Here is a 23,438-nt window from a genome sequence, read left to right as displayed (position 1 = left end):
CTGCAGGTGCCCCCATGGCCAGAGCAAACTGAACGTGATGACACCTCCCTCCCCAGGGAACCCAGGAAGCTGGCACTCCCCGCTCTGTCCCTGGGGACCAGGAGTCTGGGTGGAACGTGGGTACTTACATCCTCCAAATGGCATCCTTCAGGGAAGGGCAGGCTCTCATCCACGTTGGGGGTCAACTCCAGAGAGCCCTGACCAGGACCTTGCTGGTCAGACCCCAGCACTGTATTTGCTGTATTTGCACACGGCCCCTCGGCACTGGCTGATGAATTTGCACACGACCCTCCAGCACTGAGTGATGAATTTGCACATTGCACTTCAACACCACTTTGGCAAACCTGCCTCCCCAAAAATAAATAGCATAAAAACAGTCTCTTCAACATCTGCTCAGCTCACCTGCTACCCTCAGGAACCCCCAACCAATCTTTATCTCTCTGTAGCTGGGGGATCTCAGTCCTATGCTCTGCACCCACGAAATGCCTGTTCTTAATTTTCTCTTTCTTAGAACAACTTTTCAAAGTTCCCCTGTAGTGAACTGAGCCTCAACATCCGTAAGCTTGATACCAATAAACCCCTGTGCACGGGAGACACTTTTGTCATGAAAAGTGGCACCTACCTCTATCCCCCCAAAATTTGTAAAAAATAAAATATGTATTTTTTTCCAATTCTTTTCAATTACCCAAGCAATATATTTGCTGAGGCCTGATTCCATCATACCAGTGAATCCTCTAGTTCAAAAAAATTTTATTTTGGTTAAGATTAAAACATTTCCCGGGATCTAATTGCAAATGTCTTTTGCAAGGCAGACGTGTTCCACATCAATGCCGCTACTTAGCATGCTGAGGAGCTATCATTACAATTTTTAAAAATCAAATTGGCCTCACTAAAAGAATTTTAAGACCCTCTTCTAACACATCCTGTGATCGCTCTTTCAAATGAATGACGGTTTCAAGTAGGATGCAACGTTTTAATCAGTTATCATTGTCCACTTATTTTCTAAGTGGCTCTTCTTGGGATGAGGATGGCTGATTTAAATAAACTGTTTGTACAGTTCTATAAATCACAACACCATCTCCGCTCATTAAACACTGTCTATTCAGAGCCAAAAAATTAAAGTAAAAAACAAAGTTGCTTTCCTCTTTAGCGTCCTTCTGCATGAGATACATATTGATGAATTGGAAGGGGAAAGGGAAGGAATCATAGCAGATGTTGGTTAATGGAAAGGCTATCCTCATTTTCAACTGGAGGGTTGTTTTTTTGTTTTTTTGAGACAGAATCTGACTATGTCGCCCTCGGTAGACTGCCGTGGTGTCACAGCTCACACAGCAACCTCAAACTCTTGGGCTTAAGATTCTTTTGCCTCAGCCTTCCACGTAGCTGGGACTACAGGTGCCCGCCACAACGCCCGGCTATTTTTTGTTGTTGTTGCAGTTGTCATTGTTGTTTAGCAGGCCTGGGCTGGGCTCGAACCCACGGTAATCACTGTGCTATGGGCACGGAGCCTCAACTGTGGGTTTTAAGAGGAATCGCCCACTTACCGTGTGTTCCGGAGACAAGTGTGTTTCTGTGACTCTTACACCCTCATAAAGGGGCAGAACTCTGTCCTGATAGATTGTCCACCAGAGATTAAGGAAAGAGGCCTGGTGCGGGCAGCCTGATGCTGGGCCCTGCTCCAGAACCGAGCCGGTCTGCGGATTATACTTGTAGTTCCAAGGTTTGGTGGCCCCTAGAAAGTGGACGACCTTTGCACTAGACCCAAACCTGAGAAGGAAACAAAGGGGATTAGAATTTCTACTTGGAAATTAAAAAGCGCAGAAAGCAACCAGCCACCCAGGACTTCTCAAAGACAGCCTCAGGAAAGGAACAGCCACAGCTGGTTCAGTTAGGGTTAGGGTTTTTGTCTTTTATTTTCTTTCTTTTTTTCTTTTTTCTGCTCTGTTGTCCTACGTAGAGTGCGGTGGCATCATAGCTTGCAGCAACCTCAAACTCCTGGGCTCAAGCGATCCTCCTGCCTCAGCCTCTCGAGTAGCTGGGACCACAGGCACGTGCCACAACACCCGACTAGTTTTCCTATTTTTAGTAAAGATAGGGTCTCACTCTGGCTCAGGCTGGTCTCAAATTCCTAAGCTGAAGGGATCCACCATTCAGCATCCCAGAATGCTGGGATCACAGGCTGAGCCACCATGCCCAGCCACAGAGATAGGGTTATTGATAATAACTGTCACCACTATTTTGATCTGCAGTTTGAAATAAATCCTTTTAATTCTATATCTGCTGATGCGGAAGAAATAACAAGTTTCCACTGAGTGAGTTCACGAATTACAGCAGTTAGCATGATCTTAATAAAATTTTAGAGCAATGAAACCAGATACGATTGTTGCTGAGATCTGGATTTCTTTTTTTTTTTATTATGATTATGATTATTATTTTTTATTGTTGGGGATTCATTGAGGGTACAATAAGCCAGGTTACACTGATTGCAATTGTTAGGTAAAGGCCCTCTTGCAATCATGTCTTGCCCCCATAAAGTGTGACACACACCAAGGCCCCACCCCCCTCCCTCCATCCTTCTTTCTGATCTGGATTTCAAAGCAAATCACTGCATGTCTTCTGGTAACAATGGCAACACTCTCGAGTTGGTTCAGTTGTCAAATCTTTTATTAATCATTCCTTTAGCAAAATTACTAATTGGTGGTTAAGTGAAAATAAATGTTTGTCATAAATGCAAAACATAGGTAAGTTATTCATTTCAGGAAAGTCACGGCAAGCACCATCCCATTTTCTATATGCCAAGAAACATTATCATAACCCAGTAAGATCAGTGTCTCACAGCTGTGTTCACATCAATGTGTGGAGGTGTTGCTTTGTTTGTTTGTTTTTTTTTTTTAATTTGTTTGTTTTTTTTTGAGACATTCTCACTCTGTCTCAAAAAAAGAGAGAGTGCTGTAGTATCACAGCTGTAGAGTGCTGTAGTATCACAGCTCACAGCAACCTCAAACTCCTGGGCTCAAGTGATCCTCCTGCCTCAGCCTCCCGAGTAGCTGGGACTACAGGCACCTGCCACAACACCTGAATATATATATACATATATATGTGTGTATATAAAATATAACTATGGTGATACATAGATATATAGATCTATATATTTTTTTTTGCAGTTTTTGGCCAGGGCTGGGTTTGAACCCGCCACCTCCAGTATATGGGGCCAGTGCCTTACTCCTTTAAACCACAGGTGCTGCCTTTAGGTTTTTATATATACATGTATATATTTAAGAGGTGGGGGTCTCGCTCTTCCTCAGGCTGGTCTTGAACTCGTGAGCTCAGGCAATCCACCTGCCTCGGTCTCTCAGAGTGCTGGGATTACAGGCACAAGCCACCACACCCGGTCCTGTTGTTACATTTTCGTGTTTTACATAATGACAGTTCTGGTGGCTTTTCTGAAAAAAGAGTTCCAAAACGGCTCTGAAGCATGAACTGGGTATTGCCGTTGGTGCACAGCTTCCCAGGGGGAGCGCCTCAAACGTGAACAGAGTGATGTTCAGCAGTGAGGCGTGTAGCACTTTTTCTAGAATGAGTTTGCAAACGTAATTGTCTGACCTTGTGTCTGTGTGTATACACTTACAGAGGGTGCCAAAGAAACGTATAGACATTTTAAGAAAGGAAAAAAAACTGTATTAAAATTGTAATACTCCAATATGCACCAATGTGGGGCTATCTTGTATATCATGTCTGGTATCATTTGTAATTGCAGAAGTCCAATGTGATTGGTGTATTACAATTTTTTTAAATTTATTTAATTTAATTAATTTATTTTTTTGAGACAGAGTCTCACTTTGTTGCCCTGGGTAGAGTGCTGTGGCGTCACAGCTCACAGCAACCTCAAACTCTTGGGCTTAAGTGATTCTCTTGCCTCAGCCTCCCAAGTAGCTGGGACTACAGGCGCCCGCCACAACGCCCGGCTATTTTTTGGCTGTAGTTGTCATTTTTGTTTAGCAGGCTTGGGCTGGGTTCAAACCCACCAGCTCCGGTGTATGTGGCTGGCGCCCTGGCCGCTGAGCTACAGGCACCAAGCCTGAGTATTATAATTTTAATACAGCTTTTTCCTTGATTAAAATGTGTATACCATTTTTTTATACTCTCTGCATGCATATACATAAATATTTATATATATTATCAAACATATATAAAAAGTTATATATATTTATATATTAACTTTACATATATATGTTTTATAATATAAGGCCTCATCGAGCCCTTATTTCTACTCAAAGTGAGACTCTGTCTCAAAAAAATAAATAAAAGGAAATAAATTTTTAAAAATTGCAATATGCAGATCATATTTGACTTCTGCAATTACAAATGATACCAAATATGATATACAAGATAGCAAACCACATTTTTATGTAAAAAAATTTTTATATAAAAAGTTATATAGATGGGCGGCACCTGTGGCTCAGTGAGTAGGGCGCCAGCCCCATATGCTGAGGGTGGCAGGTTCAAACCCAGCCCCGGCCAAACTGCAACAAAAAAATGGCCGGGCGTTGTGGCGGGCGCCTGTAGTCCCAGCTGCTCGGGAGGCTGAGGCAAGAGAATCGCTTAAGACCAAGAGACAGAGGTTGCTGTGAGCCGTGTGACGCCACGGCACTCTACCCAAGGGCGTGACAGTGAGACTCTGTCTCTACAAAAAAAAAAAAAAAAAAAAAAGTTATATAGACATATATATAAACTTTTTTCCAATATGCTAATGTATGTTCAGGGAGGGAAGGTGTAAACAGTGGTAGACAGAGCTGCAGACATCAGCATGAATTTGGGGCACTCACTGTTTGAAGGCAGGGCCGTAAGTGTACACGGTGTTACTGCTCAAGTTATAGATGAACGGTAAGTGCTTGTGGATGTCTGCCGTCGACCAGTTACTGAAGAAACTATTCAATAAACCTTGATCTGCCCCTGCGGGATTAATAAACACAATAAAAGAGGTTAGCGAAGTGTGAGGCAGTCTGCTGGAAGCTTGCCTTCAGGATGGCTAATTCTGTGTCTCCCCTCTGTCAGCTAACACATCCTGTCTGTTCTCAAAACCGACAGCCTAAGCTACTGCTAAGAAGGAGTGGACATTGTCTCCAAAACTCTCCATCGATAACCACAAAAATTAAGAATAAAATTACATATTGTCTGCAAATGTCATTACTCATTCCCCACTGAATTCCACTTGGTAGTGGCTATTTGCACCATTTATTAGAAGCCTAGGCCAACTAGGTTTGTGTAAGTGATCCCACAGCGACAAAATTACCTAACAATCCAATACACACTTACTGCAGAATTCTTCATTTCTTCCTATCAGCTATCACTCTTGTAAAGTTCTCTTCTTTCTCCTCAAGGGGCTCTTTCACAGGTGCAGGGGCCAGGCTGGGGCGGGGGTTTGGGCCTCGGCAGTTCTCTGCCCCAGATTCCCGGGAGCCCCTCACTTACCATCGAAGCTGCCGTGGTCAGCGGCATGTTGCAGCAGACGCCTATGCGTCCCCCGAGAGGGTCTGAACACAAACACACCACTGTTGAAGCAATCCGGCCAGCGGGGATCCGAGGCTGCAGAAAACTCACCCCGGTCAAACAGTTCATCGACATTGGACAGCACCTGGTAACACAAAAGATGAAGGACACACCTCCAGCAGGCAACTGAGAAACCTAACCAGAGGGGCCACACAACACAAAGGTTCGTTACCCTCAATGAATCTCCCCACCCCCCACTGCCAAAAAATTAGAACCGACTCTTTGAACTGGGGGGAAAAATTTTTTTTTCCCCTTGGAGCCATGGTGTTTTACTAACTTAAGAAATATGTAAGTTATATCTGCTTCCCAAGGTCTCAGGCTCAAAACGAGCATGAGTTAAATATAACTCACAGGGCAGTTAATGTGTTGCTAGTTTTAGGTTTATACTCAAAGGAGAAATGTTTGTGAGACAAGCTGTTCTCTGTTTTGTTCCAAGGGTTTAAAGTAAGCCTTTCTATAATTAAATTATTTTCTCTAGGTTTGTAAGAATGTCTAAAGAATTCTCTTAATTTTATCTCCTCATTTCTGCATCCAATGTGACCAAGGAAGTCGATAAACGGAAAGGTGTGCAAATCAACATAATGGGATCATTTTGCTGGGAGAGTTTGGCTAATAATTGCAGTTCCTTCCAGCACACATCGACTTTCTAAAAGGTCCTTCTTTGCTGGTGGTGGAGAAACATTGTTCTGATTACTCAATATATCTTTGTTTTTCCCTTCCTACACCAAACCGGTGGTGGTGGTTTAACCGAATGGTTTAACCAAACCAATCCCAAACAGAATTCCAACAGCCCAAGGGCATTTTACTTTTTGATTCCCACCCCCACCCCCACCCCACTGCCTCTGAAAGGCACCATCGTGGTTTCGCCACTAGACGTTACTACCCCAAGTGACAGCCATGGGGATGCCGTGGTGTAAGATGCCGGGTAAATGCCAGTCCAGCCAGCACCTTAAAATTCCATATCCTTGGGCAGAGTCAGGTGCTCAAATCTACTACTGCCCTCAGCAGAGTCTAGCGCAGCCATCGTGGGTCTAGATATTGATGTACAGGAATCGACCAGCTGATGGAGGGGCATAGCCTCTGAGGGCTTCCCATCCAGTGGACACAGCTTCTCCGTACTCACCAGCGTGTCTGCGTCCAGAAAGACACACTTGCTGTAATGGGTGAGGGTCCAACAGTGCAGCTTGGTGAGGGTGACTCCAAGCTCAGGTCGCTTCAGAAAGGCCAGGTGGACGTAGTCCTCACTATCCAGCAGATTCACTTCAATCACTTCATCAAACACCTTCGAGAGGATGACCCTAGAAAAGGCGTGTGCAGGTGTGCAGTGAGGACTCGGCAGCCCAGTCCCTCACCAGGACATACCTTCCCTATTCACAAGCATGGAACACAAATCTACCTTCTTTTGATCTGTGTGACGTGCACATTTTACCCAAATTTTTGAGGGAAAAAGAAGGATGTACATTATACTTGGGTAGTGCTATTTGTTACTGGCACATAAAATATCCTGTGTTTTGTAATTATTATCATTTTTTGAGAGTGAGTCTTGCTCTATTGCCCAAACCGGAGTGCAGAGGCATCATCATAGCTCACAGCAGCCTCAAACTCCTGGACTCAAGTGATCCTCCTGCCTCAGCCTCCCAAACAGCTGGGACGACAGGTGCCTGATGCCTGGTTAGTTTTTCTATTTTTTTTTAAGTGCTTTTTTATTTTGCCTTCAATTTTTTTTTTTTTTTTTTTTCCAGTTTTTGGCCAGGGCTGGGTTTGAACCCGCCACCTCCGGCATATAGGGCCAGCACCCTACCCCTTTGAGCCACAGGTGCCACCCTTAGTTTTTCTATTTTTAGTAGAGACTGGGTCTTGTTCTTGCTCATGCTAGTCTCAAACTCCTGAGCTCAGGCTGTCCACCTGCCTCGCCTGCCAGAGTGCTGGGATTACAGGGGTGAGCCATTGTGCCCAATCATTTTATAACTATTTGCTACATAAAATGCCTCATACCATAACATGTTAAAAAATGCTAAAGTTCCAGGGTGGCGCCTGTGGCTCAGTGAATAGGGTGCCGGCCCCATATACCGAGGGTGGCAGGTTCAAACCTCGCCCCGGCCAAACTGCACCAAAAAAATAGCCGGGCGTTGTGGCGGGCACCTGTGGTCCCAGCTACTTGGGAGGCCGAGGCAGGAAAATCACCTAAGCCCAGGAGTTGGAGGCTGCTGTGAGCTGTGACAGCACCCCACTCTACTGAGGGCGATAAAGTGAGACTGTCTCTATAAAAAAAAAAAGCTAAAGTTCCTTTATAATATAAGAAACAAGTATTTAAATATAAATAAAATCTTGAATTAAAAATGAACACAAAAGACTTCCTGTAAGTTTGGGCCAAAAATGTGGGGGCCCGTTATATACAGGAGCACGTTGTACGGGGCAGAATATGGTACCTTCATACGATGTTCACGTTCAAGGATTATTTTCCACAGTAGTCTTAGAGCTGTAGACACTTTCCACTCATGTTCAAAAATGCATGTGTGCTTGAAAAAACAGGACCAAGTAAAGAAAACTGCGTCTTTCTTACATTACTTTCCTTCAGTGCCCTCCCTCTGTCCTTCTCACCATTCCTTTCTTTTTTTTTTTTCGACTGTGCCCCTGGGTAGATTGCCATGGCGCCATCACAGCTCACAGCAGCCTCCAACTCCTGGGCTCAAGAAATCCTCCTGCCTCAGCCTCCCGAGTACCTGGGACTACAGGCACCTGCCACAATACCCAGCTACATTTTTCTATTTTTAGTAGAGATGGGTTCTTGCTGTTGCCCAGGCTAGTCTTGAATTTCTGAGCTCAGGTGTTCTACCTACCTTGGCCTCCTAGAGTGTTGGGATTACAGTAATGAGCCACCATGCCTGGACAGAACTATTCTTCTTTTGCTGATTTTTTGAGACAGAGTCTTACTATGTTGCCCTCGGTAGAGCTATCCCAGGCTGTCACAACGGAGGAGAGGGTAAATCTTACTGGCTTCTCATAGGTGGGGCCCCGACACGTTGCTCATCTCCCCACAGGTGCACAGGACAGCCACAAGTTGGTAGCGTTGGCATTAGAAACATCTACGCATTTTCTTCGAAGATTTTTCTAAACCTAAAGCGTTTACCTTTAGATTCACAATATAATCTATCTGGAATTCTATTTTGTTATATGTTTAATTGTTACAGGAAAAGGTCATATCCTTGCCTTCCTCTGACGTATTAATGTGATAAATTATATCAATAGATTATTTTTTTTTAGTGCTTTTTTAGACTAAGCATTATTTACTATTTGAACGACTACAGCTATTTTATTAGTACTTTATATTTGGGGGCTTTTTAAATTCCCATGAAAACACAATCCAACTTATAAATCAACTTTTCAAGATGATGACTGTTTCTCAAATAAGTAAACACGTTCGTCTTTTTCTAGGCTCCAAGATAGTTTATACAGCATGGGAATTAACTCATCATCGCCAATTTAACAAAACTTCCCTTAAAATTGCCCAGACAAGGCTCCTTCTTCAAGAAGAGGCCTTGGAAACTTTCTGAAGTTCCCCCATGATTATGAGTCAGCAAATGTATTCTATTTCTGCAGATGTGGGACCAAGCCAGCATCTTCTCAACACTTCCCATACTGTTTGCAAAAGGTTCTTCTGAAATATTTACTTTTAAAATTGTGACCATGGCTCGGCGCCTGTAGCTCAGCGGCTAGGGCGCCAGCAGCATACACCGAAGATAGCGGGTTCGAACCCGGCCCAGGCCTATCAAACAACAATGACAACTACAACCGAAAAAATAGCCAGGCGTTGTGGTGGGTGCCTATAGTCCCAGCTACTTGGGAGGCTAAGGCAAAAGGAACGCTTAAGCTCAAGAGTTTGAGGTTGCTGTGAGCTGTGACGCCAGGGCACTATACCAAAGGTGACACAGTGAGATTCTGTCTCAAAAATAAGTAAATAAATAAATAAATAAAATAAAATTGTGTCCAAATGTCTACTTTTTAAATTTTCATTTTTGTACAATTTTGTACAACCTCTCTCATCAAAGGTTTATTTAAAAAAAAAAAAAAAAAAAACCAGGGCGGCGCCTGTGGCTCAGTGAGTAGGGCGCCAGCCCCATATGCCGAGGGTGGCGGGTTCAAACCCGGCCCAGGCCAAACTGCAACAAAAAAATAGCCGGGCGTTGTGGCGGGCTCCTGTAGTCCCAGCTGCTCGGGAGGCTGAGGCAAGAGAATCGCGTAAGCCCAGGAGTTAGAGGTTGTTGTGAGCCGTGTGACGCCACGGCACTCTACCCGAGGGCGGTACAGTGAGACTCTGTCTCTACAAAAAAACAAACAAACAAACAAAAAAACCAACACTTCCATTTATTTCTTATTCCCAATTAGTAGTTCTGTTTTTTGTTCAACATTTGTGAATTTCTTCCTACTCTTTTCTTTTTTCACTTTTTTCTTTGGGGGGTGTTAATTTAATTAATTAATTTATGTATTAATTTTATTTTATTTGTTGATTTTTTTTTTTTTATTGTTGGGAATTCAATGAGGGTAGAGAACCAGGTTACACTGATTGCGTTTGTTAGGTGAAGTCCCTCTTAGAGTTGCACCCCGTGGTTGTTTTAATTTTAAGAATATTTGAACTAGGGGCGGCCCCTGTGGCTCAAAGGAGTAGGACGCCAGCCCCATATACCAGAGGTGGTGGGTTCAAAACCGGACCCGGTGAAAAACTGCCAAAAAAAAATATATTTGAACTAGACAATTTCCTCCCTGATTTAAGTTTTTCTTTCTGATAGTACGTTAGCTGCCTGCCTTGGTTTTATAGGTGGCAATCACACTGTAATGATTTTCCCAGATCATATATAAATGCTGTTAAATTGACCATGATGAATCAATTCCCCATGCTACATAATTTAAGCTTACATTTATTCCCTGAACAAGTTATGTAGGAGAGTGTTTCCTGTTAAAAATATCAGATGTGACACTTGTTGTTATTTTTTTTTCTTAATTTGCTGGTTCCTTTTTAAGTTTCGCTATCAAGGTCTAGATTTATTGTATCATGGTTAAAGAATATGACATTCAATTCTTGCTTCAAGTAGCATATTAAATGCCTCCCTGTCTGCTTTGAATAAAATCAACTTTTTTCTAAGTGGTTCATGGCTGATAAGAGAAAAGATTATTGTTTACATAATGTGTAACGTTTAAGGGAAGCCTCATACATTATCCATTAGACACATTTCTGTGGTTTTTTTTTTGAGACAGTCTCATTAAGTCACCCTTGGTAGAGGGCTGCAGCGTCACAGCTCACAGCAACCTCCAACTCTTGGGCTTATGCGATTCTCTTGCCTCAGCCTCCCAAGTAGTCGGGACTACAGGTACCCGCCACAATGCCTGGCTATTTTGTTGTTATTGTTGTTGCAGTTGTCATTGTTGTTTAGCTGGCCCAGGCTGGGTTTGAACCCACCAGCCTCAGTGTATGTGGCTGGCGCCATAACCACTGAGCTATGGGCGCCACCACAATATTATTTTTTTATTTGTTTCAAAGCTGATTATACACCGTGACAGCTGTGTGTGTGGTCGTGATGATGTAAAGAGACTTTACAAGCATCAGATGCCTCCGTGGGGGCCAGCCACCCAAGCCAGTGAAGGAAGAATGGTCCATCATTAGGACAATTCCTCCAACCTCCTACAATACAGGTGACCTTCCTTCTACCAGGGGGAGGTGGCAGTGGGGCACAGGTGTCACCCCCAAGTCTTACCTGAGGACGGTGGACACCTGAGGTGTGATGAGCACTACCAGCTTCCTGGTCAGCCTGTGGCTCCTTAGAGACTGGCCCAACACCAGGGCCCCTTGGCAGTAGATATCATTGGTGGCTAATGTGACAAAGGCCTGGTCGGCCACTGCGAAAATCAACAAAAAACACGCCAGAGTTACATTCCCGGGGTGACCCTCTGTTCTCTCACAAGAGTCACAGTTTTGGGGGCATTGGTGCTCTCTGCGGAGATTAAAACTGACCGCAAGCCTGATGCCTTCCCCCAGAAAATGCTGCGCTGCAAAGACCACCCACTACACATAACAGGACAGGGTTCCCAGGCTTATTACCCTCGGGCACGTCCTAGGCTTTTACATTCCCCTGGGGCGGATTCCAAAATGCACCTGTTACAAGGGGTCCTGTAGAGGCATCTGCCCCACCATTGGATTAAGAAGGAAAGAGAATTCCTGGCACCTCCATTGAAAGTGACTATTACAGACTCAAATTGCAGGACTCAAATTTACGGAATGAAATGTAGCTACCTGTCCCATCTCTGTATGTATGTATGTATCTATCTATCTATCTATCCATTTCTTCCATCTATCTATCACCTATCTTTTTATCTATCTAATCTGTCCATCCATCTTATCTATCTATATCCATCTATCCATCCATCTCATCTATCTATCTATCTATCTATCTATCTATCTAATTACCTAGCTCTATTACCTATCCACCATCTGTCTTCTATTTCTTAACTCCCTCGATACCTATTTATCAATCCATCTACTTACTATCTACATCTGTATTTATCCATTATCTAACTGCCATCTACTAACTACCTGTATATCTAACCCTCTATCATCCTACCTTCTGTATCTATCACCTATCAATTAGTTAGCAATCTATCATCTGTCTATCCATCCATCCACTGACCTGTTTCTACTTCCCATCCATGCATTATCTATATGTCTATCATCTATGTATTAGAAAAGGTATTTATCATCTCCCTACTTATAATCTATACGTCATCTGTTAATCATCAATGTATCACCCATCTAATATCTGTCCTTGATCCGTCTCCGTCCTCCTATCTACCTGTCACCTGTCCGTCATCATTCACACCTCATACATCTTCCCAGAGGGTACCAAAAAATGTACACGCATTTTAAGAAAGGGAAAAACTGTATTAAAATTGTAACGCTCAGTATATACTGGTAACATTTGTTAGATTGTATGTTGTATCTCTTGTAATCGCAGAAGTCAAAAGTGACTTGGGTATTACAATTTTAATACAGTTTCTTTTTCCTTTATTAAAATGGGTATACATTTTTTGGCACCCCCTGGATATCATCTATCGATTTCCACAAATATCATCTATTCAGCTATTTATTTGTGTCAGTCCTCTAACCTGTCTACAGCACACAGATCATATATTTATCTGTATTGTTATCATCTGTTTTTGTTGTTAAATTATTGGGATTAAGAAGATAATAATGGTGATTAGTGTTTTTTCAGATATTTTCAAAGTGCTCAGCTCTCATTGAAGTTGCTTCTCCAAAACAGGCATGACTCTCGCAGGCATGTTTATTCATCTGATGGGATGCTCTTTTTTTGTTCCTCAGCACAGGACAGAGACCCGGAGGGTTAGCAAACATTCAGTATCGGTATCAGCAAACCCAGAACCAGTCGAGACAATGGTGCTGGCTGAGTTTTGTCCACAGACTCCCCGAATCAGACAATGCCCCACACAGAGCTCGACCTCCCACCCTCCTGGGGCTTCTCTGATACACATCTTGAAGAAGGGTGTAAAGCACAAAGAATTACCAAGCAGACACCCTGCCTCAGAGCTCTGAGTGTGAATATATCTCTGAAAACCACAACCAGGATCCCTACACCAAAGGCCACGACTCACTTAGAGATTTACTTTTCCATGCAAACGTTTAAAAAAGTTACTATGACCTAAAATACACCATTTAAAAGTAAACAATTCCGGGCGGCGCCTGTGGCTCAGTGGGTGGGGCACCGGCCCCATGTACCGAGGGTGGAGGGTTCAAACCTGGCCCCTGCCAAATTGCAACAAAGAAAAATAGCCAGGTATTGAAGTGGGTGCCTGTAGTCCCAGCTACTCGGGAGGCTGAGGCAAGAGAATCACCTAAAGCCCAGGAGTTGGAGGTTGCTGTGAGCCGTGTAAGGCCACAGCACTCTACCGAGGGCCATGCAGTAAGACTCTGTCTCAAAAAAAAAAAAAAAAAAAGTAAACAATTCCACAGCATCATTTCATTTGCCACATGGTTGGAACGTCTACTTATATCTTATTTCAGAACACTCCCATCACTCCCACAGAAGCCTCCAAACCCATTACCAGTAATCCCCCAAGTCCCCTGCCCCCAGATCCTGCCAATCACCAGCCCACTTTCTGTCTCTATGAATTTCCCAGAATCATATAATGTGCTGCATTTTGATATGGGATACTTTTTATCCCTTCTCCCCCTTTTTTTTTGACATAGTGAGAGGGTCTCATTACGACACCCTTGGTACAGTGCTGTGATGTTATAGCTCACAGCAACCTCAAACCTTTGGGCTTAAGCAATTCTCTCACCTCAGCCTCCCAAGTAGCTGGAACGACAGGAGACCGCCACAATGCCTGGCTATTTTTTCTGTTGCAGTTGTCATTGTTGTTTAGCAGGCCTAGGTTGGGTTCATGTGCATGTGGCCGGCGCCGTAACCACTGTGCTACAGGCACTGAGCCTCCTTTTTCCTTCCTTTGAATTGGGGTCAAATTCACATAACACAAAATTCACCATTTTAAAGTGTCCAGGCCACCAGAATTTAGCACGTTTGCCATACTGTGCAAACCCCACCTCTGTGAGTCCCAGGGCATTTCCGGTGGCCCCCAAAACACACCCCATCGAACTCATACCCATTAGTAGTCATTCCGTATTTCCCCCTCTCCCCAGACCATCTTAGTGGGTTTGCCAATTCTGTCAGCTTTGAGCACATGTAGAAGGACCCCTCCCCATGCCCAGGACCAAAAAGACGACCACCCCAGACAGCCTGTGTCCACCCCACTTGGACCCACGTCCCAGTAAGGGCAGTGGGGCCTGGGAGGTTGAAAACTGGGGAATTCTCTGAAATGCTGCATAATTCTCCAAAGTCAAATATGCACATTTCCAGGAAGAAAAAATATGCGAAAGGAAATGAGAGGCTTCAGAAAAATTCACCACCATATAGACGCTGAATTCCTAACCTGTCGCATAACCTTGGCAGATTCAGACAAGATAGCAACCCTTGCATGTAGGCAGAGCTGAAGCGACATTACTTATTTTCAAATGTGTCCATGTAAAGGATTAGGATATATTTGAAAATTTTTCCACAGGGAAGAGGGAACAGAAACATTATGAGATGAGGCTGGAAGAACTCCAGAAGCATCAGAAATTCTAAGGGACAGAAATTCCTGCAATAAGCAAACAACAGACATTTAAACCCCCCAACTATAATAGTCAGCATCCTTCCAAGTGACTGGGGGAGGGGAACAAAAATCTATGAACCAAGGATCAAATGCTATAAAGAAATTGCCCTTAGAAATTAAAAATAGGATTTACCAAAGTGAAAACAGTATAACAGAAAGTATGAAAAATGTCACTCAGTAAATTTCTCACACAGCAGGATAATAAAAAACAATGGAAGCTTCAATAGAGTTAAAAACCTACGGGATTAATGCAGGAGATTCATCACCATGAGTGTGGAAGGAGAGAGTAAACGAAGGGGGGAACAGAAGAAAGACATGTTCTCAAAGAAATTAAACAGGAAATTTTCTTAACAGCAGAAAACCGAAGTCTTCAGACTTTTAAGAACCCACCGACTATGTAAAATAACGCACAAACAGTCCCAATCCTAAGAAAATTTTGATAGAATTTCAAAACACCAAAATAGAACACAGAGAAAGCACCAAAAAAAAAAATACAGGTGACTCCTATAAAGAATAAAGGTCAGATTTCTGATCATGAATAATGATTAGAAAAGGCAAAGCCCTACATCAGGATTCCAGTCAAAAATGATCTTCATTCTAAATTTTTATACCCAGACCAAATAGCACATCCCCTGCACATTTATCTTCTGCAGAGTATTTCTCAGGTGGGTACTTGAGTGTATGTTCTGTATGGAATACGGACTTGTATTCATTTATATATACACGTGTGTGTGTGTGTACATATAGAGAGAGCAATTTAAATAGCAAACTAATGTACATTGCACACGAACTTTATGTCCACTCTGTATATATATTTTAAATGCTAAGACAGATGACAAAGCAAAGCAAACACTAAGATAAATCTATACATTTTATACACACACATTGTAACGTGTGTATATGTGTATATACACATCTATATATGTATACACACATATCTCTATATATGTTATACACACATTACGGTACAATGTATAATACATATCTATACATACACTCACGTTATGAAGAGAATCATTCTCACCACAATGACAAGCTAAAAACTCAGTCCCATTTACAATTTTTAGCCCTCATCAGCTGTGTTCTAACTTTTGTAAAATCTCCAATGTATAGACTGTTTAAATCTGAGTCACTTTGTTTAAAGATGATTTGAATTAAACAGTGGGAAGGAAAAGAAGCTTGTCATTCAGAAAATTTAACATTGAAGGGAAAACAACCCCAGTGGGATGGGCTTTGGTTACTAGATTCTTCTCCCAGGCCGACTGTTCCGTCTCTACCTGCAGAGATGCTCAGAGGCATCAATGTCCCCTGTGCAGTGTGACTGTGGCAGCGTCCTCTGTCACTCTTTAAAGGGTAGCCTCCCAGATATTCTTCTTAAAATAGGAGTCGGAGGTCACACCATGCTGTAGAGATGGCCAGTCCGACCAGAATGAGCTCTGCAGAATATGTGCCCTGCTGACCCCACAAGGAGGGATGCACCTGCCTCCAATCAACCCAACCTGAGATTTCAAGAGGTGGGTGTGATAGAACGCACGTAAAATGGGTGTTTCTAACAACCATCTTGAGCTGCCACCTCCTTAGAACTCTCTCTTCCACCCTGCAGATTCTGATCCCTGCAATCTGTCTCCTCTGTCCTTACAACCCCATCCTCTGTCCTGGACACACACACACCATCTTCAGCTGCCCTGACAACCACTTCAGTCATCAATGGTTTTCCCATTGGCTGCAAATTTCAGTCCAGTCCAAACTGCTGGTCATTTTGTCCGGCACGCTCTGGCTACACAACCAGCCAGGCCCTCCTGGGCCCTCAAAGACATTTTTTAAGGGATACATCACCCCTTTAACTCATCTGGAATTTCTGCTTCTCCCAGGCGTGTGGTGGCTCCTGGAAAGACCACCTATCTCTGGAGACCCTTCCCGCAAACTCTCCTCCCCAAGACAGCCCTTGTATTCATGGCCTCTTGCCTCCCCCCTGTGGCAACTTTTGTCTGCCTGTTTTCCTTACCGGTGGACTCGGCCCTGACTCTTTTCCTCCGGTAAACCCCGGTTGGAGTTTCCCAGCACTGAGATGACAAAGTGCCACCCACGGGGAAGCTTAAACAATAGACATGACTCTTTTCAGAGTTCTGGAGACCAGAATTCCTTCCCTCTCCCCATTACTGGGACCTTGGGGAGCAGCCACAGCCCCCCCAGTTCCTGCCCACATTTTCTCCTGGCCTGGCCTCTATGTCTGGGTCCACCCTAATTCCAGGACCATCTCACCTTGAGATTTTTTTTTTTTTTAGGTAGAGTCTCACTATGTTGCCCTTGGTAGAGTGCCGTGGTGTCACAGCTCACAGCAACCTCAAACTCTTGGGCTCAAGCGATCCTCTTGCCTCAGCCTCCCAAGTAGCTGGGACTACAGGTACCCACCACAACACCCGAATATTTTTTTGTTGCAGTTGTCATTGTTGTTTAGCTGGCCCAGAGCCAGGCTTGAACCCACCAACCTCAGTGTATGCGGCTGGCACTGAAACCACTATGCTATGGGCGCTGAGCCACACCTTGAAATTCTTAACTAAATACATCCGCAAAGACCCTATTTCCAAGTAAGGTCCTACTCCCAGGTTCTTGAAATTCTTAACTAAATACATCCGCAAAGACCCTATTTCCAAGTAAGGTCCTACTCCCAGGTTCTGTGAAGACATAATTTTTAGGGGAACACTACTTAAACTCAGTCTGCAACGGCGTTCAGCTGCCTGTTTGTGGTATATTCACATACCAGGCGGCGTTTCCTCACACAGCGGCGTGTGAGGTGTTCTGTCCAAGGGCTGACCAGGTACAATCTCTACCCTCAGATGCCTGCAACTGGGTGAGAACCAGCCGCTGTAAGAAATGAATGTTTTCAATACCATAATTGCTCTAGGAAAGGGAGTACTCGGGCCAGCAGAAGTTCTAGAAAGAGAGCTGAAGCAAGGGGCTAACAGGCTAAAAAGAACTTCTCAATTAACCCACCCATGGATCAATAAACAAAAATCAACACAGCTCCCATCCTTCCAGGAACAACTAGATGTGCAGCACCTATGGCCCATCCCGAATGCTCATCCCAACTTAGAAATTCGCTTCAGACAAAAATAAACTAAACTGAAAACCAAACAGTGTTTTCATGATTAATTAATGAAGTGTCTGAGGTCACCTAAAGCTCACAAAAGCCCTCCGAAGAAGGCCTGTCTCCCACCTCAAACAACAAAATGAAGAATAACCAAACAAGAACAGAGGAGGTAACTTGGCAAAGAAAACGTTCGTGAGCCAAGGCAAGAGGTGGCGATCGGAGGTCAGATGCAGCATCAGCGGAGGACAAACTTCCTCAGCTCAGCTGCACCCAAGAACTGGGATCCATGCACAGAGGCTGGTTGGGGAGGAGGCTGCACAGGTGACATTCAGAATTTTTCTTTGATCCTCAGAGTTAGCAGGAGCTATTTGAGGATTCCAAGTCCTGCAAGAAGGTCCCATTTGACTTGTAAAGAAGGGAAGAATAAGATGATCAGAGTGGATGTCAAAGTAATCAATAACAGATAACCGTGGGCACCAATGTTCTCATCTGTTCATGGGGACAAAAATGGGACTGTTACGACTGACAGGTGTTACCACCTGACTACGGCTTCCCAAAATTCCTATGCTAAACTGCTATGCCCTGGTGTCTCAGAACGTCACTGAATTTGGACATTTGGACCTTTGGACCTTTTAAGAGGTGATTAAGGACGGATGTCCTTCTAAGAAGGGAGATGAGGGTTCAGACACCCACAGAAGGACAACCCCGTGAGGACACAGAGAGAAGACGGTGTCTGCACACCAAGGAGAGAGGCCTCAGGAGGGGCCAGCCCCAGACACCTGGATGTCAGATTTCCAGCCTTCCGAATATGAGAGAAAACGTGTCTGTGGTTTAAGCTGCCTGGTCTGTGGAACTCTGTTGCTTCTGCCTGAAACTCAGGAAGCTGAACTGGACTTGAGCTGGGGGATCACCCAGTGGTCCCCAAAGGAGTCACCCTCCCCCCCTTTTTTTGAGACAGAGCCTTACTTAGTTACCCCTGGTAGAGTACCGTGCAGTCTTAGCTCATGGCAACCTTAAACTCTTGGGCTCAAGTGATTCTCTTGCCTCAGCCTCCAGAGTACCTGGGACTACAGGTGCCTGCCACAGTGCCCAGCTATTTTTAGAGATGGGGGTCTCACCCTGGCTCAGGCTGGTCTCGAACCTGTGAGCTCTGGCAATTCACCTGCCTCAAAGGAGTCACTTCATGTTCAACACTCCCATCTAAGATGAGGAAGCTTGTTTGCCTACTGAGCTACAATTCCACCTGTGTAACTGTCTACTTATTTTATATTTAGGCAATTTGGAATAGATCCTCCTCAAAGGAAAAGAAAAAAAATCCCAGCAGACCTGTGGAAAAAACTGACTTTGGGGGTGTTGTATATTCCTAAGAAGAACATTAAAATATTTCTAACTGGACAGGCAGACAAAGGCATGAAAAATACTTCACTAGATCATTTTTTTCCTTACTCATTTAGCCTCTCAATGGTCAGAGTTGGATTTTATCTGCAGACATTGACAACTAATTAGCACTGCAAGGTTTCACTTGCTGTCAGTAAAATGGGGCGCTGTGGAGAATAATAAAACCAGAGACTGGAAAAATTAGACATTTAACTATTTCAAGTTTCCAACCCATGCGGTTTGGGCACATCAGCAGATTCTTCAGAATTGCCAACTCTTAAACTAGGCAGAGGCCAGGAGTCCATGAGACCAGGCAGAATTGCATGGTCCCCCAGTAACACACTTCACCTAGCAGGTCTTGGGGACCCTGGATGGTTGGAGAGGGAGGAGGGTCACCCACGGATGCATAAAGCATCAAAGGTCATCAGGACAGGTGGTGCCCATAGCTCAGCCAGCCACATACACTGAGGCTGGTGGGTTCAAATCCTCAGTGGGCAGGGCACCAGCCACATACACTGAGGCTGGTGGGTTCAAGGCTGGTGGGTTCGAGCCCGGCCTGGGCCAGCTAAAATCAACAATGACAACAACAACAACAACAACAAAAAATAGCCAGGCGTTGTGGCAGGCACCTGTAGTCCCAGCTCTTTGGGAGGCCGAGGCAAGAGAATCGCTTAAGCCTAAGAGTTTGAGGTTGCTGTGAGCTATGACACCATAGCACTCTACCGAGATCGACATACTGAAACTCTGTCTTAAAAAAAAAAAAAAGACTCAGTATCTATAGCTCAGTGAGTACAGCACCGGCCACATACACTGAGGCTGGCAGATTCAAGCCTGCTAAACGATGACACATCACTCTACCCAGGGTGACATAGTTGAGAACCACTGATCTAAGGACCAGCGGGTTCGAATGTAACAAATGATGGATGACTGGCTGGCAGTTGCTCACCTTTGCCTGGGAGAAACTTGAAGTTTTGGGGTGGCACCAAAGAACATCCCCAGGACTGAACACCACCACCTTGAATGAGGGACTCCCCATCAACAGGGCAGTAAGCTGCTGACCTTCCCCGTCAGACCCCAGCGGGAAAAGGGAAAGAAAATCTTTCGCTATACTCCAGCTCCAAGTCAAGAAAACAGATATTCTCACAAAATCAAGTCCAGCCTGTAGATGGCAGAGAGTTCTATAATGTCTGCCAGAAATGTTTATTTCTACGAGTTGCTAAACCTGCGTTCCATCTGTTCCCTGAAATAACGTGGGAGCTACCTCCTCTGTCCTCTCTCTACTGAAAGGTGGGTGTTGTTTTCTGTAAGGAGATGAAGGCCATTCCAAGGTGGATCAAGATGTGTCCAAAACACGCCTCTTGAATGCTGCCCTTATGCCAATCCTGGCTGCCCAGGGAGGGGGGGGGATGCGGTTTTCCCTCTGCAGTTTGCTAGAACAGAGAATCTTTTCTGCAAGTTCCTCGGAGCAGAATCTTTACAGAGAATCTTTTCTGCAGTTCCTGGGAACAGAATCTTTACAGCACACCTAATGCAAACAGTCCTTCATGCCCCTGCCCAGACAATCTTCCTTTCTAAGACCAGAATAGGAGAACACAGGCTAGAAATAGGCTCAGCGATATACCAAACCCCTCCTCTGTACTAAAAAAAAAAAAGCAATCTGTGTTTTGTTTGTTTGCTTTCAAGCATGCTGATGAATGATCAGTCTGGTTTTTTGGTACAAAATGATTTGGAAAATGAGACAGAACAGGACCAGAATCTTTCTTAAGGGTTGGAGTTAAAATCAGTCCCCAAATGCTAAGTCTCTGAAGTCAACTGTGGGAGGAATCTGCAGTCCCAAGGCAGGGAAATGGGTGCACCTGTCCCTGGGGGCTGGGCCTTCTGCTTGCTGGGGAGTTAACCTAGGATTTTTGGAAAGAAGGAACCCCTTGGTCTGAATTCCGGCAACCCAAAAACACTGTGTCCCCAGAGTTTTAGGGGCGTCTTAGGGGTTATAGACTTTTTCCCATCCTTCTCCCAGGCAACAAGAATCTCGGAGACTTGGAGTCTATTCCCATTCAAACTTCCAGCGCTACATTCCACGGAAGGAAAACTGTGAAACCCGAGCGTCCCCTTCCCATGCTATAAATAACCCCTTTCCAACTGCAGGGACCCTTCCAGATCGCCAGCAGCCTCACAGGCGCCCCCCGCCTCCCTCGCCCAGACCCTAAAGAAAGACCCTGCCCGGACAGTTGTGTGGGAGAGTCGGGGTTCGGGACAATCTTGCAGTCTCCCCAGCGCAAACCGATCTCGCTCGAGACACTGGGCACAGGCAGGCTGAACCCCAGGGGCCTAGGAGTACTCACCCGACATGGTCCGAGGCGCTCGGCGCAGAGGGGCTGGCGTGCGCCTGGGCGCAGCGGGTCGGGTCTCCCGGCCACGCACCTGCAGAGCAGAGGCGCTGTCTCCCGCGGACGCGTGAGGATTTCCAGGCCTGTGGGCGGCAGCACGATGTTCCTCATACCCTCAGCAGAAGCCCCCACCCATATTCCTCCGGCCCCCTACCGTTGCCCAGTCACCTGCGCCCCAGGCACCCGCACACGCCCTTCACTTCTCCCCAGCCGCTCTGCTTGCGGCACCTTCAGCACGCCCCACCCCCCAACCAAGACCCAGCTTGCTGCGCCCCAACCTCATTCGAGACCCTGGCATCCTCTTTCCCCACCCTGGGCCGGGGGGCCCCAGGTGAACCCCATGACCCAATTTGGGCACCCCGCAAATCTTCCCCTGTGGCTTGGCTTGTGCCCACGCTCCCAGACTTCGTCGGCCGGGCGACCACACCCCATCGCCCCAGCCCTTCCTACCATCTACCCAGCGCCCCTCACGCCCGCCGCCCTTAAGGCTCGGTAGCCTGTGCCCTCCGAGCCCCCGTGCCCCCAGTATCTCCTCAGCGCGGTCCTGCCGGCTCTGTCCTGGGCCCGCGCCCCGCACCTCCTCCGCGCTCCCGCAGCCTCGGACCCGGGCCCGCGCCCAGGCCCCAGCGCTCCGGCCCACTGCACCCCACACACCTCGCCTGAACCACACTGCACCCCACACACCTCCCCCGGCGCCCGTGATCCACCCCCTTCCGGAAACGCTGCCCAGCCTGCGCCCAGTAGCCGCGGGCCCGGGTCCCCACCGCCGCGCCACAGCCCCCGCGCGCAGGCCCGGGGCCTCCGGGAGAGAGGCCGACCCAGGCACCCAGGCTGCCCGCGGGCCCGCGCCCCGCCCAGCGCCCGCCACCGCCCCCTCCCCGCGGAATCCAGTCAGGCGTTCGCGGTTTCCAGGTTTGGACATTTAACCTTTAATCGGCCAGCCCCAAAGTAAATGTTTGCGGTGGCTTCAGGGTCCGGCCAGCGGCGCAGCCCGGAAATCTCCGGGGGTTGGGGGTAGGGCAGGGCTGGGCGCGCGGCTGCCGGGATCTCCTGGAATGCAGGGGGTGGGTGGAGGAAGGAGGGACGCCTGTGTGCGTGAGGGAAGCAATGCCCGGGTGAATCAGAGACGGTAAATGAGGGTAAGTGAGAAAATGAGGCCTCCGGTGTGGAATGCACGCGTGAGTGACCGACTGTGGCTGTGCGCGCGCGTGGGTGAGCTGGTGGCTGAACGACAGCCGTGCTCAGGAGCGAACGTGAGCCCGAATGGACCCACAAGAGCGTGAATGAGGGACTAAGCGAACCAATGGCTGAATGTTCGTTTGCAGCAATAAGGCCTTTGCCTGTGATCTTGGAAGCTGAGCGCAGGCAGGAGACGCTGCGAGTATGCGTCCACTTGTAAATATATGCATGGGTGGACGCCCCCCCTGCGTCAAAATAAAAATAAATCACTGGATGCACGGTGAACGGCGGCCCAACTCTGAGCAAGCAAATGAGTTGAATGTGTGCACGGGTGGCCACCCCCAGCCTTCTTTGCCTGTGAGCCCGCGGGCCTGGTTAGAGGCCCTCAAACCTCCTGATCCGGGACAGAAATCGCCAAGGAGAGGCATGAGGGGCCCGAGAGCCTTCTGGAATCTTGAACAGACATTTGAAGGGACAGAAGGATGCAATTTGGATAGAGTTGCTAGACAGGGAACTCGTGAGCCATGGAGAGTCACAGAGGGAGAGTGGACTCAGCTGCAGCTGCTGGTCAAGTGGAGCGGTGGTTGCCAGTTATTTCAGAACACTCAGCTCTTTTTTGCACTTTGCTGTGGACTCAA

At 46.1% G+C, this 23,438-nt stretch overlaps 1 protein-coding gene across 6 annotated transcripts in view; it reads right to left on the bottom strand.

The window, feature by feature from the left end:
* GYG2 (glycogenin 2) overlaps positions 1-22,625 on the bottom strand; it is a 60,481-nt gene extending 37,856 nt beyond the window's left edge. For 4 of the 6 annotated variants that reach the window (XM_053579345.1, XM_053579339.1, XM_053579344.1 and 1 more), the window contains exons 1-8: positions 22,306-22,519; positions 21,577-21,704; positions 11,301-11,442; positions 6,674-6,848; positions 5,473-5,635; positions 4,827-4,953; positions 1,545-1,767; positions 129-344 (exon numbers count right to left, since the gene is read on the bottom strand). In XM_053579345.1, the coding sequence (XP_053435320.1) occupies positions 129-344; positions 1,545-1,767; positions 4,827-4,953; positions 5,473-5,635; positions 6,674-6,848; positions 11,301-11,442; positions 21,577-21,583 (1,053 nt within the window). In that variant the 5' untranslated portion in view covers positions 21,584-21,704; positions 22,306-22,519. Of the gene's footprint in view, positions 1-128; positions 345-1,544; positions 1,768-4,826; positions 4,954-5,472; positions 5,636-6,673; positions 6,849-11,300; positions 11,443-21,576; positions 21,705-22,305; positions 22,520-22,548 lie in introns of those variants that run through there. The other 2 variants (XM_053579340.1, XM_053579343.1) reach the window with 2 other exon arrangements.
* Between the last annotated feature and the right edge of the window lie 813 nt (positions 22,626-23,438).

Source organism: Nycticebus coucang, chromosome X (genome assembly GCF_027406575.1).
Source record: "Nycticebus coucang isolate mNycCou1 chromosome X, mNycCou1.pri, whole genome shotgun sequence".
Lineage (NCBI taxonomy): Eukaryota > Metazoa > Chordata > Mammalia > Primates > Lorisidae > Nycticebus > Nycticebus coucang.
Note: the sequence above shows the minus strand (reverse complement) of the source record. Positions and strands in the feature narration are given on the sequence as shown.